The sequence below is a fragment of the Macrobrachium rosenbergii genome, chromosome 27 (assembly GCF_040412425.1).
Source record: "Macrobrachium rosenbergii isolate ZJJX-2024 chromosome 27, ASM4041242v1, whole genome shotgun sequence".
Classification (NCBI taxonomy): Eukaryota; Metazoa; Arthropoda; class Malacostraca; order Decapoda; family Palaemonidae; genus Macrobrachium; species Macrobrachium rosenbergii.
Genome location: NC_089767.1, coordinates 38,764,509 through 38,780,698, shown reverse-complemented (window position 1 = coordinate 38,780,698; position 16,190 = coordinate 38,764,509). Strand labels below are relative to the sequence as shown.

General features: G+C 36.1%; 1 protein-coding gene across 1 annotated transcript in view; it reads left to right on the top strand.

The window, feature by feature from the left end:
• LOC136853667 (carbonic anhydrase-related protein 10-like) overlaps nucleotides 1-16,190 on the top strand; it is a 221,194-nt gene that overhangs the window by 184,241 nt on the left and 20,763 nt on the right. Inside the window, exon 6 of the mRNA XM_067129595.1 lies at nucleotides 9,478-9,573. Within this exon, the coding sequence (XP_066985696.1) occupies nucleotides 9,478-9,573 (96 nt within the window). The remainder of the gene's footprint in view (nucleotides 1-9,477; nucleotides 9,574-16,190) is intronic.

Here is a 16,190-nt window from a genome sequence, read left to right as displayed (position 1 = left end):
AATGAAGAGAGGAAAAAGTTCTTGTGTAAAACTGACAAAAAATTAAAATTAAAATTCAACATTTTTCAAGATATCACATGAATACTGTACTGCACTACACTGGTCGAGGCATAAGGTATAGTATTAGGTTAATTTTAACTTGTAGCAACAACTGATTATTAATAAACATTAAGTTATGTTTCAATTATTATTTTAGGTGTAACTGAACATCTGATATTCTGACTTACAACTGGAATGGAATGGAATGGAATGGAATGGGATGGAATGGGATGGAATGGAATGGAATGGAATGGAATGGAAAGGAAAGGAATGGAATAGAGTGTTTAGGCCAAAGACCAAGCACTGGGACCTATTAGGTCATTCAGCGCTGGAACGGGAAATTGAGAGTAGGTAGGTTTGAAAGGTGTAACAGGAGGAAAACCTCAAAGTTGCACTATGAGATAACTGTTAGAAGAGGTTGGATAGCAAGGTGGAAGAAAGATAATACGGATGGAAGTACAGTAAAAGGAATGAGAGGAGTTGCAGCTAGGGGCCGAAGGGATGCTGCAAAGAACCTCTAGTAATGCCTACAGTGCACCCAGTGAGGTGCACTGACGGCACTAACGCCCTACAACGCTAACTTACAACCGGAACGGCCCATTTTCACGTTCATCACAACTCTGCCAAACACTCTGAGGGAATGCGCGGGAAGTCTTGGGTCTTTCATGGGAAGCATGGCAATATCCACTAACAATTAGATGAAAGGAAGAACATCTCATTTTACGATAAAAATAAAGAGAAAAACTTTATATATCACAGCTTAATGTAACTCAGAACTTCACAATGGCGAGGCAAATATCATCAACACTGGACTGCTAGGCTCACTGGAACAGCCGAAGACTTTCCACTGTGGTGGTCGTCAGTTCAAGTCCTGATAAATCTGACACAGTTCCTGATAAATCTGACAGATTGTCCAAAAGCACGATCCTAATTTCTGTAATCTAGGGATTGTGGGTTTGGAGAAGCGCGTAGGTCTCTCCCTGCCGGGTCACTCATAGCCAGTGTCTTGTTTAACCATGTCTCACGTGGGTGAAAAGGGGGCATTGGGTGCTTAGCGCAATCACATGAGATATGTCCAGTCTCTAGGGAATTGTAAACAATTGCAATGAAATGTATTTTGCCTCTGTTGCTACATGGAGACCTTACATAATATTTTCATGTGTTCGGTTGCGTGAGCTCGGCCGAGTTGTGTGTGTGTGTGTGTGTGTGTGTGTGTGTGTGTGTGTGTGTAAGGAACACCAAACAATTATTCATTCGTGGATAATCTAACATACCGAGGACTGATAAATTCGGTAGGTTAAAAAATCAATTTAATAAATATTGCGATGAAAATCGCTGCTCCATCATCAAAATAAAATAAAATAAAAGACAGGAAAAAAATAAAGTAAAAAAATATTGAAGAAATAAAGTGAAAATGCTTACTTAAGATTATCCGGAATATAAATGTCACGTGATGTGCCATTAGTAATGACCTAAAAGCTAAATAGGAAACCATCAACTGATATAAAGGAGAACGTGCATACAAGAAAAATTTCTCTTTTCTGGACTTGAGAGAGAGAGAGAGAGAGAGAGAGAGAGAGAGAGAGAGAGAGAGAGAGAGAGAGAGAGAGAGAGAGAGAGGACGCCTACGTCCTCAAAACTCACATGCACACACACACTTCTAACCACAGAAATAAAAAGTGAAATAAAAAAAATCCCTCTCAAAAAAAAAAATCATCAAAAACCCTCCCAAACGTGATTTACATCTAGGGAAAAAAAAAGGGGGGCGTCAATTTCCCCTCTGGAAAGAGTTGTTGAAAAAGTGTCATTTTAGCTGCCAAACTTTTCAACCAATTCTGGCATCGGCGATCATTCATCACAATAAATGACGCGGTCGTGACATAAATCTCAATGTATGAATATATTCGCCCAATTGGTTTCGCTGGAATTGATATACGATTTCGCTGGGATCTTTGGAAGGAAGGAAGGGGGCGGTCTCCCTGGATGGGTGAAGGGTGGGGGTGAATTAGGAGTGTGGGTGGGGGGGGGTGGGGGGTGAATTAAGAATGTGGATATAGGTACAGTGGGAGGATTTGACTTGTGGATGAGGGTGGGGGTGAATTGGGGGTGTGGATGGGGGTGAATTAGGAGTGTGGATGGGGGTGGGGTGAATTAGGAGTGTGGATGGGGGTGGAGTGGGGGAGGATTGGGTATGTGGATGGGGTGAATTGGAGATGTGGATGGAGGTAGGGGTTTGGGAGAATTAGGGGTGGCGATAGGAAGTGGGGGTGAATTAGGAGTGTGGATGGGGTGGGAGTGAATTTTGGGTGTGGATGGGGGTGAATTGGGCTGTGGGGGTGGGGTGAATTTTGGATGTGGATGGGGCAGGACAGGAGGATTGGGTGTATGGATGGGGGTGGAGTGGGTGTTAGGGTTGAATTGGGGAGTATGGATGGTGGGTGTTGAGACTGGTGTGTGAACGGGGGTGGGGGTCGCCAAGAAGAAGAGGAATGGGATATGAAAGATCGAATTTTTCTCAATTTATTTCCCTTCTTTAAAGAGATACTAAGTTAGATAATGAGGAATAATGAATGGAGATTCATCATAAAGCGAAGACACTCTCGAATAACAATGAGGAAAGTTAGAATATGATTGATAGTGTGACGGTAATGATGATGATGATGATGATGATGATGAAGACAATACTAAGTCTCAGAACGGAAAAGTTTACAGACAATTCTTATTAATATTTTTATAATCGAGTTATTCAAATAAAATAAAAAGATACACAGCAAGGCGTAATTGAATACATAAAGAATGAGTAAAAAAATTCTGCAGACATAACAAAAAAAAAAATGAAAACGAATATAATAAAGCAAATAAAATACACAAGTCATATTTAAAATACATCTTGTCTAGATCAAACATCTGCATAATGGAAGCAAATTCTGGGACCCTTCCTCGCCTCTACAAACGTATAAAAAAAAATAAAAATAAATACACAAATAAACAAACAAAAATAGAGCTGAAAATTACAACTACGCAACTATCTCGTTCTCCAATGCAGGCGCTAAAAAAAAAAAAAAAAAAAAAACTAGGAAAGTACTCTCTGTTTTGTTTACCTACCAGGCAATTTTTCGGAATAAAACTAGGGTCCCACATGAGCTTCAGCCAACAAATTATAATTTACCAAGACCCGAAGTTATGAAACGAGCATCGTTCGCGACTACAAAAACTTGAAGTTTCCCGGCCCCGGGGAAATCCAGCCACCAGATGTAACATCATAATATTTTCTTTTGAAGAGTATGTTGTCACTTCTCTCTCTCTCTCTCTCTCTCTCTCTCTCTCTCTCTCTCTCTCTCTCTCTCTCTCTCTCTCTCTCTCTCTCCATTCATTTGCCATTCTCGTTAACTTCAAACGGTAAGATGTCTACACGAGATGTACGCGGATGATTCGACATACACGCCCGTGTAGTATTACGTTCATGCTTGTCAGATATGAATACGTACATAAAACAGTCATAAACCGTACAGAGTTCGAATGTAATGCACGTACGCCAATACGTACATACAATTCATTCCAGCATCGCAGAACAAGAACTGTACAGGGTAAGAGATATAAAGTATTAAGGTATTGTACTCCGTAAAATAACAGAGAAACATTTTCGGCAAAAAAAAAAAAAAAAAAAAAAAAAAAAGCAATTTGATATCATGAACACAATCATCTCATACATTTACTGAACGTAAAAAAAGTACATAAATTAATATAATCAGTAAAGAGGTTGAGGAACAAACAGCATTTAGACACATCAGCAATTCAACGAACCAAGGACCAAAACGAAAATACAAAGAAGGAGAAAAGGAAAACCTAAATTAATGTAAATGAAGACCTGAATAAATATAAAAAGAACGGTACATGTAAATAAAAGACTTACGCGTAAACTGTTACAGTCAAAAGCGAAAAAAGGAAAAAAAAATCGACCGCAACGTCCAATCCAACGTCGGCTTTCACTTTTTACCGAAACCGACTCCATTATCGTCAGCTCAAGATGTGTGCGCTAACTCTCGCGAGAATGGGGTCGTTCTTTTGATACAGTTTGTGGGCCGGTGTTGTTCGGCACTTCTCTAGTGGTCGAATGCCTCGGTTCGATAAAATAATAATTACGTCCTTACATATCGACTAGTCAGGTCTTTTCTGCGATTTCATTTCTTTTTAGGTTCTGAGAAATGTCAGTTGCATTCTTCTTCGGCTAAGCAGTCAAACTTGTACTCGTAAACTACTGGAGATTTTTGACAGCTGTCAAAAATCTTGGCATTTTGTCTTAAGTTAAATAAAAAAAAAAAAAACCTATGACAAGTGTCAGAATGATGCAGCAAACAGTAATCTGAGTAATAACAATAACAATAACAATGCTCTTTTGGATAAAACGCACTTTGTCTGTACTGGTAAAATTTGTCAAATGCGCTTTGTCTATAACTGCCTCATTTTCTTTTTTATATTTATCAAATTTTTTTCTTATATTTATCTACATTTTTATTGTAATTATCCTAACGCTGCCACTATCGTTTGCATTTCTTAAAATGAATCACCGAGAGGGAGTTTTTTTTGTTTAAATACTCACGTAAAATTAAATTTTCATGTGCGAGTTTGACTCCCATGATTAAAATACTGACAGTCACCGCTTTCATTCCTTTCCATTCAACGCCAAAGCAACGAATAGATGGTGAAAGCCGAGTAAACAAACATGAAATCTTATGTGTAATGTATATATATACGTAATATATAACCGTCGCGCTTTACATGCGTTAGAACAGAATAGAATGTACAGTAGAATTTAGGGCGAAGGCCAACCGCTGGGACTAACGGGGCCATTGAGTGAAGGAAAACTAGAACGGTATGAAAAGGTCTAATTCTTATCATGAGTTTTAAGAAACAAATAAAAGAACAACGGCAATGGGATACAACAGCGTTATTTAATTTACAATATTAAGTATGCAATTAAGTGACCTTGAACACCCGCAGAAAAAAAAAAAAAAAATCAATATCCATCTCCTACAGGAGAGGAAGGGTGGGAAAAAATGTACAACCCACACCGCATTTAGATCTACAACCGGACCATAACACTTTCTTTATAAACTTTCAAGCACCATCTACATCCTGCTATACCCAAGGACCCAGGCAATTACTCGCAAGACTTAAGATACCTCCGTGAGAAACGGCAGCGGCGGCAAGTTCCGCAAGGGCCGGAGAAGCGACATTCGAAATATGCCTTAATGTTATGCTGGAACTTCCCGACTCGTTTAATATCCACGCTGGGTTTTCCCGAGATCGTCTGGGATAGGCGGAACATTAACAGTAGAATTTAATAGAAACTTCTAGAGTTCTCGCGGGGACGGCATGAATCAAGGCATTCCAACTTATAAAGCCCAGTATTAACCGCCATGTCTAAATTAAACAGGGTTTTGGGGGTGGGTGGGTGGGGTGGTGTCTCTCCAGATATTTTTCGTATTTTTTTTTTTTTCAAGCTCTCCGGGGTTAAAACACACTCGTCATCTTTACAACGCGAGCACCAACAAATATATACAAGAAACAGTTTATACGCACGCAAACAAATCCCTTCCGTGGCAAGAACTCAACAACTTTGTTCCTTATGGGTCGTCCTTTCTCCGGGAGAGGCATAAAAAAGAATTTAGTGCCGACGTCTACGATAAATATGTAAGGTTATTTTGCTTCCCCCCCCCCCACCCCCACCCACCGCAACGCAAGAAATCGCTTCGTAGAGGGATCAACCGACGGGGAACGATATTACGATATTACGAAATTAATCTACGGGATTCTCTGTCTGTTCTAAATCCTTTTAAGGGAAACAAACCCCCCGACGCATAACAGATAGGAAGGAATACAAGATTTAGGCCACAGACCAAGCGCTGGGACCTGTGAGGTCATTCAGCGCTGAAACGGAAAACTAAAAGCAATGGAAGTTTGAAAGGTGTAACAGGAGGAAAACCTCAAAGCAGTTGCACTCCGAATCATTTGTTAGGAGAGGGTGGAAAATAAGACGGAAGAAAGAGAATATGGACGGAGGTACAGTAAAGGGAATGAAAGGGGTTGCAGCTAGGGACCTAAGGCAAGCTGCAAGGAACCTCAAGTAATGCCTACAGCGCACCGCGTGGGGTGCACTGACGTGCGGCACCACCCAACTCCCGGGAGACGCATAACAGAATATATCAAATTACGGCGTATACGCCACCATTCCACCAGGTAGGGAGAGAGAACTATGGACTCACAAAGGGTATATTTTCAATACGGTTCATGCGCTTAACTCTATAAATAAAAGGGAGACAAAAAAAAATGATGTTAGCTGAATATATATATATATATACATATATATATATTAGAGCTCGAGCGGTAGTTTGCATCTACTCGCCACAGTAATAGGATTTGTTCTTCAAAAAACATCTGAAACGCGCTCAAAGCGAAAAGCCTTTAAAGGCATGGCGTGTCCGATGTCAAAGCCCAGGGGAGGAGGAGGAGGAGGAGGAGGAGGAGGAGGAGGAGGAGGAGGAGGGGAGGAGGAGGAGGGAGGAGGAGGAGGAGGAGGAGAAAGGAGATGTGTGGGGGTAACTTTAACTGTTTATCGGAGTAATCTTGTTTTATTCAATGCAATAAATAACGGCGGCTTTGGCTGGTAAGTATCATAGATGGTTATGTACATTTGTATATTCTCGCTATTCGGGTTTGACCTGTTTTCTTTTTTTTATTAAAAAACGAGTGAAATGACGTTCTTTTTCATTTTCGTGATTTAACAAGCCACGTAACCAAGTGACTTTGTACATAAATAAATACACCGTTAAAAATGATCTCAAGGATGATTAAAAAAGGAAATGAAATACTTCTCACTTTATAACGAACACACTAAAAATCTCTTTCTTAAGTGCAAGAAAAGTAACTGCGAAAGTCAATTAGAAAAGTAACAAACTAAGAGATGAAAGATAGCTTAAAATCTCACATTTCCAAAGTAAACAAGTATGGTTTGAGTGTAACTCAATCCTCCAACTCTATGCAGGAAACAGGACAAGAATTCAAACTATAATTCAGTGACTTTTTATCTAAGACTTTGATTTTGGGGAGAGTAATTGATTCATTGTTGCGATTTTTCTGGCGTCACAAATACTGAGGTCACTGACGCCACGTTTCGGGAGTTTCGTCAATCATAATCAGCGCTTATTTGTGGCGGGAGAAGGGTTAAAAGTAATAATCACATACATGTAATTGAATTTAATATATAAAATTAACTGAAATGTAATAGTGAGAGGCAGAGATTAAGGTCTCTTTGAATTAAATATAGAATTTTGGCCAACGGCCAAGCACTGGGACCTATGAGGTCATGCAGCGCTGAAAAGGAACCTGACAGAAGGGTTGAAAGGTGTAACAGGAGGAAAACCTCAAAGCAGTTGCACTATGAATCAATTATTAGGAGAGGGTGGAAAGTAAGATGGAAGAAAGAGAATATGAATGGAGGTAGAGTAAAAGGAACGAAAGGGGTTGCAGCTAGGGGCCTAAGGAAGGCACGCTGCAAAGAACCTTAAGTCATGCCTACAGTGCACCGCATGAGGTGCACTGACGGCACTATCCCCCACTACGGGGACTAGTTACCAGGAGGGGGCTAGTGGACTGACATCCTTCCTGAAAGCACAGTTCCTTTTAGAGACTACTCCAACATCCGCTTAACCGATGAAATCAAACGTTGCCCAAATTCATTCGAGAGAAACTAATGAAATAAGTGTTTAAACACTGAATAAGACAAGACCGTCCACAATGGGTCCTACACGAAACCCCATAACTCACGCTTATTAAATTTTTGGTATGCTATTCACAGCGCAGACCGTCAACATTAATATTAAATCGAAATAAACTCCCTCCTATTCAACTTGCCCACTGTTGGGAAATGGATTCCCCTCTCGGGAAACAAACGCGCCCGCGTTTGCTGGAAACAGCAAGTCTAAATATAGCACTGCCTTAATCTGATATATAGCGTTATAAGTACATGTACGGCATTTAAAGTAGGCCTAGCCTTCCGCACCGTTAGGAATAAGGAAGTTGTGGCAACTCAAATAAACAGATTCAAACGTTACCTAGCTATCTATCTATTGATCTTTCTATATATTTACACAAACTATATATATAACTATATATATATATATATATATATATATATATATATATATATATATATATATATTATATATATATACATTATATATATACACTATATATGTGTATATATATATATCTGTATATATATATATATATTATATATGTATGTATGTATACATAAATATATATATATAGATATATATATATATAATGTATATATTTACACGGTATATACAGTATACATACATACATACATATATATGTAATATATGTATATATATCCAATGTAAAAGTAATAAAAAATACGATGAAAATATGAAGAAACGACTCAATGGTAAAAAAAATCAGAAAAACCTCTTCCTGACATCTCTAAAGATTGCTTATAAATGTTAGATAAACCATATCTTACCCAGAAAAAAAAAAATCACTATCTTCAAAGGAATGATCTATGAAGCCACTGTCATAAAAACTGCCTATTTCTAAATCCACTTTCCCTAAAGAGCCTCTGAAAAAAATTTTTATATATTAGAATATCTGGCTGATATTATGAAAATAAGTTTGATACAACTTATATTTTTTTCCCCTAGTTTGGACACGCTGTCGTGAAAATTCATAAGGTCACAAGTTGATGGAATTTTAAAGCTTTATCGAACTGAACTTTTGCTTATTGTTTTGTCGATAACTTTAACAGCTATAAGTCGATTCTTTGTGCACCAGTAATTATATAATTATATTACCTGCAATTACTTAATCCAAAATATTTAGCCAAATTTAGACCACGGTTTTGGAGATTAAAATAAAACTTATCCTATACCCATTCATTCGTAGATGTTTTAAAGGTGAAAATAGATTTTATTCTATATTTATAATACATTAATTCCATATTCGTTTTATTTATTTTCCTTTGTATTTTTATTTATTTTCATTCATTTTTACGTAAATTAATTTGTATTTATTTTATTCTCAATTATTTTAATTTATATCTATTTAAATTTTCACTTACTTAATGTGTATTTATTCAATTTAATTTATTTTCATTCTGAATTATATTCATTTACTTTTATTTATTTTAATCGTCCTTTATTTTTATCTGTTTACATTGATATTTGTTTCTACTCTTGTCTCACATTAATTTCTATTCTTGCTTTATTTGTTTCTGATTTTGCTTTGCAATCATTTCATTTCTATGCATTTCTACTCTTGTTTTATTTATTTCTACTTTTATTCACTTCATTTTCCTTCATAAACATTCAGAAGGAAGAAAAACAAAATATTAACTTTTTGACCCAAATTACTTTTCAGCTACAAGTCTACGGGTTCAACTCGCAACTATTCAGCAACTTTTCGGAGGCCGTCAACCGGGCTCATGGAGTGGTGGCGCTCTCGGTTCTGCTACAGGTAAGCACTTTCGTTGCCTTGAGAGAGAGAGAGAGAGAGAGAGAGAGAGAGAGAGAGAGAGAGAGAGAGAGAGAGAGAAAGCAATGATAGCTAATAAGTACTTCTGATTACGTTCTCCAGTAACTCTCATAATATTAATTAATCCAGTAAATAATAATAATAATAATAATAATAATAATAATAATAAATAGAGAGAGAGAGAGAGAGAGAGAGAGAGAGAGAGAGAGAGAGAGAGAGAGAGAGCAATGATAGCTAATAAGTACTTTGATTACGTTCTCCAGTAACTCTAATAATAATAATAATAATAATAATAATAATAAGAGAGAGAGAGAGAGAGAGAGAGAGAGAGAGAGAGAGAGAGAGAGAGAGAGAGAGAGAGAGAGCTAATAAGTACTACTAATTACATTCTCCAGTAACTCTAATTATAATAATAATGATATAATGATATGAGAGAGAGAGAGAGAGAGAGAGAGAGAGAGAGAGAGAGAGAGAGAGAGAGAGAGAGAGAGAGAGAGAGCAAGACTACTAATTACATTCTCCAGTAACTCTAATTATAATAATAATGATATAATGATATGAGAGAGAGAGAGAGAGAGAGAGAGAGAGAGAGAGAGAGAGAGAGAGAGACTAGGAATAATGACTGCCAATAAGCTTTATTAGCCATGATAATAATAATGAGAGAGAGAGAGAGAGAGAGAGAGAGAGAGAGAGAGAGAGAGAGAGAGAGAGTAATGACTGCCAATGAGCCATACCAGCTACATCAGTACTCCATTTACTCCAGTAATAATAATAATAATAATAATAATAATAATAATAATAATAATAATAATAATAATAATAATAAATTTTCCTGAAACGTATGAAATCCAATTACTACCAAATTCTTACACTCACGGTACAATTGGCCACCCGCCGCCGCCCCCCCTCACTCCTCCTCACCTAACGAAACTCCCTGGTTGTTAAACTGCCACACCTCACCCTCGAAGAGGAGAAAGAGAGAGAGAGAGAGAAAAGTAAGAAAATAAAGAAAGAAACAAAGAAAAAGAAACAAGGTCCCGTTCTCTCTCTCTCCCTGCAACTGCTAATGGGGCAATTATTTCGCTCTAATTGTTACGCGGTTATTTCTTCCTCAACTTTATCTGCATTGGTTCCTAGATCTTGCTGATGATGATTATTGAACATTATTCGTTTTTTTTAAACACTGTTACTTCTTAACCCTAGGCAAATTCGCTGTTTAATTCGCATTACCGCTTTGTTAATTACTTAATGCAGTGGCTGATTACTGGTAATTGAAATTAGAGTTTGGGTTTCTTTGTATATATTATATATATACAATTATATATAATTATATATATATATGTATGTATATATATAATTATTATTACACATTTCCTTGTCATAATTATTTATGCTATCTCGTGGAAACACTAGAATTAATATCTTATAGTACATAACTACCTTCGATAAATCTATCTTAGTTTTTTGTCGTAAATATTTTTTTTCTCTAGCTGATAAACAATATTTCTAGTAAATCTAAGTTTAAATAATCTGAATCTCATACTTCCTCGATAAATATTATTCGTCTGATCTTATATGCTATAGAAAGTTCATTACAAATGTTTTGTAATGTTTACTATCATATAAATTTAGTTCATTCAAAAAAGACAAATGTTTTGTAATGTTTACTATCATATAAATTTATACAGGTGTATTATTCATCTGATCTTTCATACTGTGAATAGTTCATTCAAAAAAGACAAATATTTTGTAATGTTTACTATCATATAAATTTAGTTCATTCAAAAAAGACAAATGTTTTGTAATGTTTACTATCATATAAATTTTATATAGGTGACACACTGATTTTATTGTCCTGGATACGGAAAGAATAAATTACATACAACAGCATTATTTTTATTTATTTTCATCTATTCATTATCATTCTCATCAACATATGTCATCAGTAACATTCATACCCTTATTTCAAAATTTAAACTATCATCCTTACTAAACCATTTAAACCTTTCATGAGAACTTTCATTATGGCTCCCGTCCCCGCGCTTTCAGTTTGTTTCATTTTTATTCTCGTTTGTTTAAATCTGTAAATCTTGTATATATAAAACCCTTTCCATGTCCGTAATGCGTATGTATTTTCCCATCATCACCGCATTCTGTCATGAAAGGAATAGAGAAAATAACGGTTCATTTCCCAAAAGAACATGACGGTTCCTTTTCCTCATTTGCTATTTATTCTTATTCACCACTTCTCCGGCATTCAGCATCGTCCCCACCCTTCCTTTTATTCCCTAAATTCCAGCTCATCAAATGTCATCGTTTTTCTTTCCGAAGTGACTCTCTTCTCTCTCTCTCTCTCTCTCTCTCTCTCTCTCTCTCTGACCCTCTTCTCATTCCACGTCACCTCATCGTTAGCATATGTTCTCATGACCATTAGCATTTCTCTCTCTCTCTCTCTCTCTCTCTCTCTCTCTCTCTCTCTCTCTCTCTCTCTCTCTTCCCCTTTTTTATCATTCTACCTCGCTTCGTCGCCATGTTGTTCTCATGACAATGATCATTTTTCTCTTCTGTACGAATTAAGACCCTATTTTGTTATTCATTAATGTCTCAACCATTTGTGTACCTTTAAACCCTGTCGGTAGTGCTGTTTCTACTTTCACAAGAGAGAGAGAGAGAGAGAGAGAGAGAGAGAGAGAGAGAGAGAGAGAGCTCGAAGTCTTCATCCCTCCCTAATCCAATTTTACACTGCACTGCAATTAAATACACTTCGGCATTCTTCGTCCTCCTCCACCAAATACATCAAATTTTGGGAATTTCTCAGCGTGATCGTCGTACGTGCGTGTGTGTGTGTGTGTGCGCGCGTGCGCAGGAAAGCCACACACACACACACACACACACACAGAGAGAGAGAGAGAGAGAGAGAGAGAACATGTTTATGAAACCATCTTATTAGTTTACGAGACTGCTAAACATTTTAGTCATCAGAAGTTCCCTATGCAATTCCATAGTGAACTTTATCATACCGATGGCAAAGTGGTACCTAGTGGCACCTTTTCTAAAAAAATTATATAAGCCATATCTTGAAGTGCCTTAAAACATGCATTTATTATAGATATCAACTGATTTCCGTTAAGCACAAGAACTTCACTGTTTTTGATTGATTTTATAAGCAATTTAAATCTTTTGCCTGCATATTTTCATCCATGCAAATATCTCCCCATCATCATTGCCGAAGGAAGTCACGAAACGTCCTGTTGATGAAACCTAAAACCTGCTGATATAATGTGTACTTACATCCTCCAATGAACGTCTCTAAAGATAATGATAATAACATACTGAGGCTGGCTTTGTCACTTAGTTGGTTACTTCGAACTTACGCCTACTATATTTTTTTGTAGTTCAGTTCCATTAAAATGTTATAAACTATGCTTAGTACCTGCACACATACGAGCAAGTACCTAATTGACTGCTTGTGTCAACAGAGCGAAATTGCATTTTTCATGAAACGGACCCAAGCTGGTTAGGCAAGATTGTTTAAAATACACACAAACACACACATGTTATATATATATATATATATATATATATATATATATATATATATATATATATATATATATAAATATATATATATATGTGTGTGTGTGTATATATATATATATACATACACACACACACACACACACACACACACATATATATATATATATATATATATATATATATATATATATAAATTCCACTATATATTTTATCCCTTAGTTAGAAGGTCCCAGAGCGCGGTAACCTTCCTGTTTCTGAGTAATTCTTATGGGATGAGGTTGTAAGCTCCATGGCCTTTTTTTTTTTTTTTTTTTTTTGTACCCTGGCTGCGCGCATCAAAGTTGACTAACCACCAGGTTACTAAAGTCACTGCTTAGGTTGACCTTGACCAAGGTACAGTGGATTTTTCAGGACTGAGCTCTGGTCGCTCGTTGTTTGAAGCAAAATTTTACCTATGATACACTGTAAGGAATTTATGAAACTCTCTCTCTCTCTCTCTCTCGTCTGTCTGTCTGTCTGTCTCTACATATACAGGGTGAGGGAATTGCAGAAACTCTCTCTCTCTCTCTCTCTCTCTCTCTCTCTCTCTCTCTCTCTCTCTCTCTTGCTACATATATATAAAATGAAGGAATTATGGAGATACTCTCTCTCTCTATTTCTCATTGCTTATAGAATGAGGGAATTATGGAAAACTCTCTCTCTCTCTCTCTCTATATACAGAGCAAGGGAATTATCAATCTCTCTCTCTCTCTCTCTCTCTCTCTCTATACACACACACACACACACACTCACTCTCTCTCTCTCACTCACACATATATATATATATATATATATATATATATATATATATATATATATATATATATATATATATATATATATATAAAATGACGGAATTATGGAGACACTCTCTATCTCCTGTACATATACAGAGTAAGGGAATTATGGAAGCAATCTCCCTCTCCCTCTCCTCTCTCTCTCTCTCTCTCTAAGGGAATTATGGAAGCAATCTCCTCTCCTCTCCTCTCTCTCTCTCTCTCTCTCTCTCTCTCTCTCTCTCTCTCTCTCTCTCCCTCCGGCTGCCCTGTTTGAGGTGCATAACAGCACAACATCTTCACAAGGACCGATCTCACAGGAAAAACACACATTTTCAAAAACAGTCCCTCGCCGCTGTTCAATTTTTCCCCAATTAATCGGGTCTGGCCATCTCTGTTTTCTTCCTCTCCTTTTCTGTCTCTCTCTCCTTATTTATCTCTTCCTCCATTAATCAACAGGGGGAAAAAAATATATACCAGCCCATCAGAGATGAAAGCAGCAGAGAAAATAATAGCGAGATGGAAAAGAATCCTTCCCTTTTCATCTTTCTATAAGCCATAAAGAAGATTGCAGTGCGCCTTGTCTCTCCTCTTCGGCACCATTGCCTACATTGGCTCTTTTCCGCTTGTTCTTTTCATTTCTGTTATTTTCTTTTCCGTTGTGGGACCGGGGAGGTGGGGACGGTAAATAGTACGGGTTTGGGGCGGTACTTTTCACATAAGGATAATGCTTTTCACATAAGCATACCACTTTTCACGTAAGCGTAATACTTTTCACATAAGCAGAGTACTTTTCATATAAGCATAATACTTTTCACATAAGCATAATACTTTTCACATAAGCATAATACTTTTCACATAAGCATAATCTTTTCACATAAGCATAATCTTTTCACATAAGCATAATACTTTTCACATAAGCATAATACTTTTCACATAAGCATAATCTTTTCACATAAGCATAATACTTTTCACATAAGCATAACACTTTTCACAGAAGCATAACACTTTTCACATGAGCATAATCTTTTCACATAAGCATAATACTTTTCACATAAGCATAGCACTTTTCACATAAGCATAATACTTTTCACATAAGCATAATACTTTTCACATAAGCATAACACTTTTCACATAAGCATAATGCAGTATATACCTTACCAAATCATTTAAGTTCTTTATCTGTTCCTATTTTTGAATGCATAACATTGATAATGTTGACGGCGATGACAGCAAAATAAGAGGACAATAATAAGAATAAACATAATAATGCAATTGAAAGAAATGGAAACCAACAGTAATGATAAAAAAAAAACAATATTAATGACAGGAATAAAACAATTCTGAAGACGTTCAAAGAATCATTGCACTGAAAATAATGGGAGAGAAAGCAGTGTTAACAATCAAAAGGGAAGAAATTAATACAGTTTAGAACAAATCTCAAGAAAATGGAATAAATAAATAAACTCATGAAATATAACATATGAAAACGAGAATATATAAAGAAAAACATGGACAGATTTGTGTGAAAATGTGTTTGCAAAACTGTAAGGGTTTCCACGGCAACAGCTGTTCACACAGGAAGTATATAAATAAAACTCAACAAGGCCAAAAGAGGGAAAACTTAGTCCATTTTGGCAGAAAACAATTAAGATATGAGCGCAACGAGTGTGTAATGCTACTCTTGAGAAAAAAAATCGGAACTGGTAGACACATCCTTACAGCAAAAAAAAAAAAAAAAAAAAAAAATCGGACCGGTAGACACATCCTTACAAAAAAAAAAATCGGACTGGTAGACACATCCTTACAGCACAAAAAAAAAAAAGGACTAGCAGACATCCTTACAGCAAAAAAAAAAAAAAAAAAATCGGACTGGTAGACACATCATTACAGAAAAAAAATCAGAACTAGTAGACACATCCAGAAAAAAATAGCAAAAGAAAAAAAATCAGAACTAGTAGACATCCTTACAAAAAAAAAAAAATCGGCCTGGTAGATATCCTTACAACAAAAAAAAAAAAAAAAAAAAAAAAAAATCGGACAAGTAGATATCGTTACAAAAAAAAAAAATATAAAAAAAATATATATATATATATATATATAGCAATATATATAAATAAAAAAATATACAATATATATATATATATATTACAAAATATATATATATATATATATATATATATATATATATATATATATATATATATATATATATATATATATATATGTGTGTGTGTGTGTGTA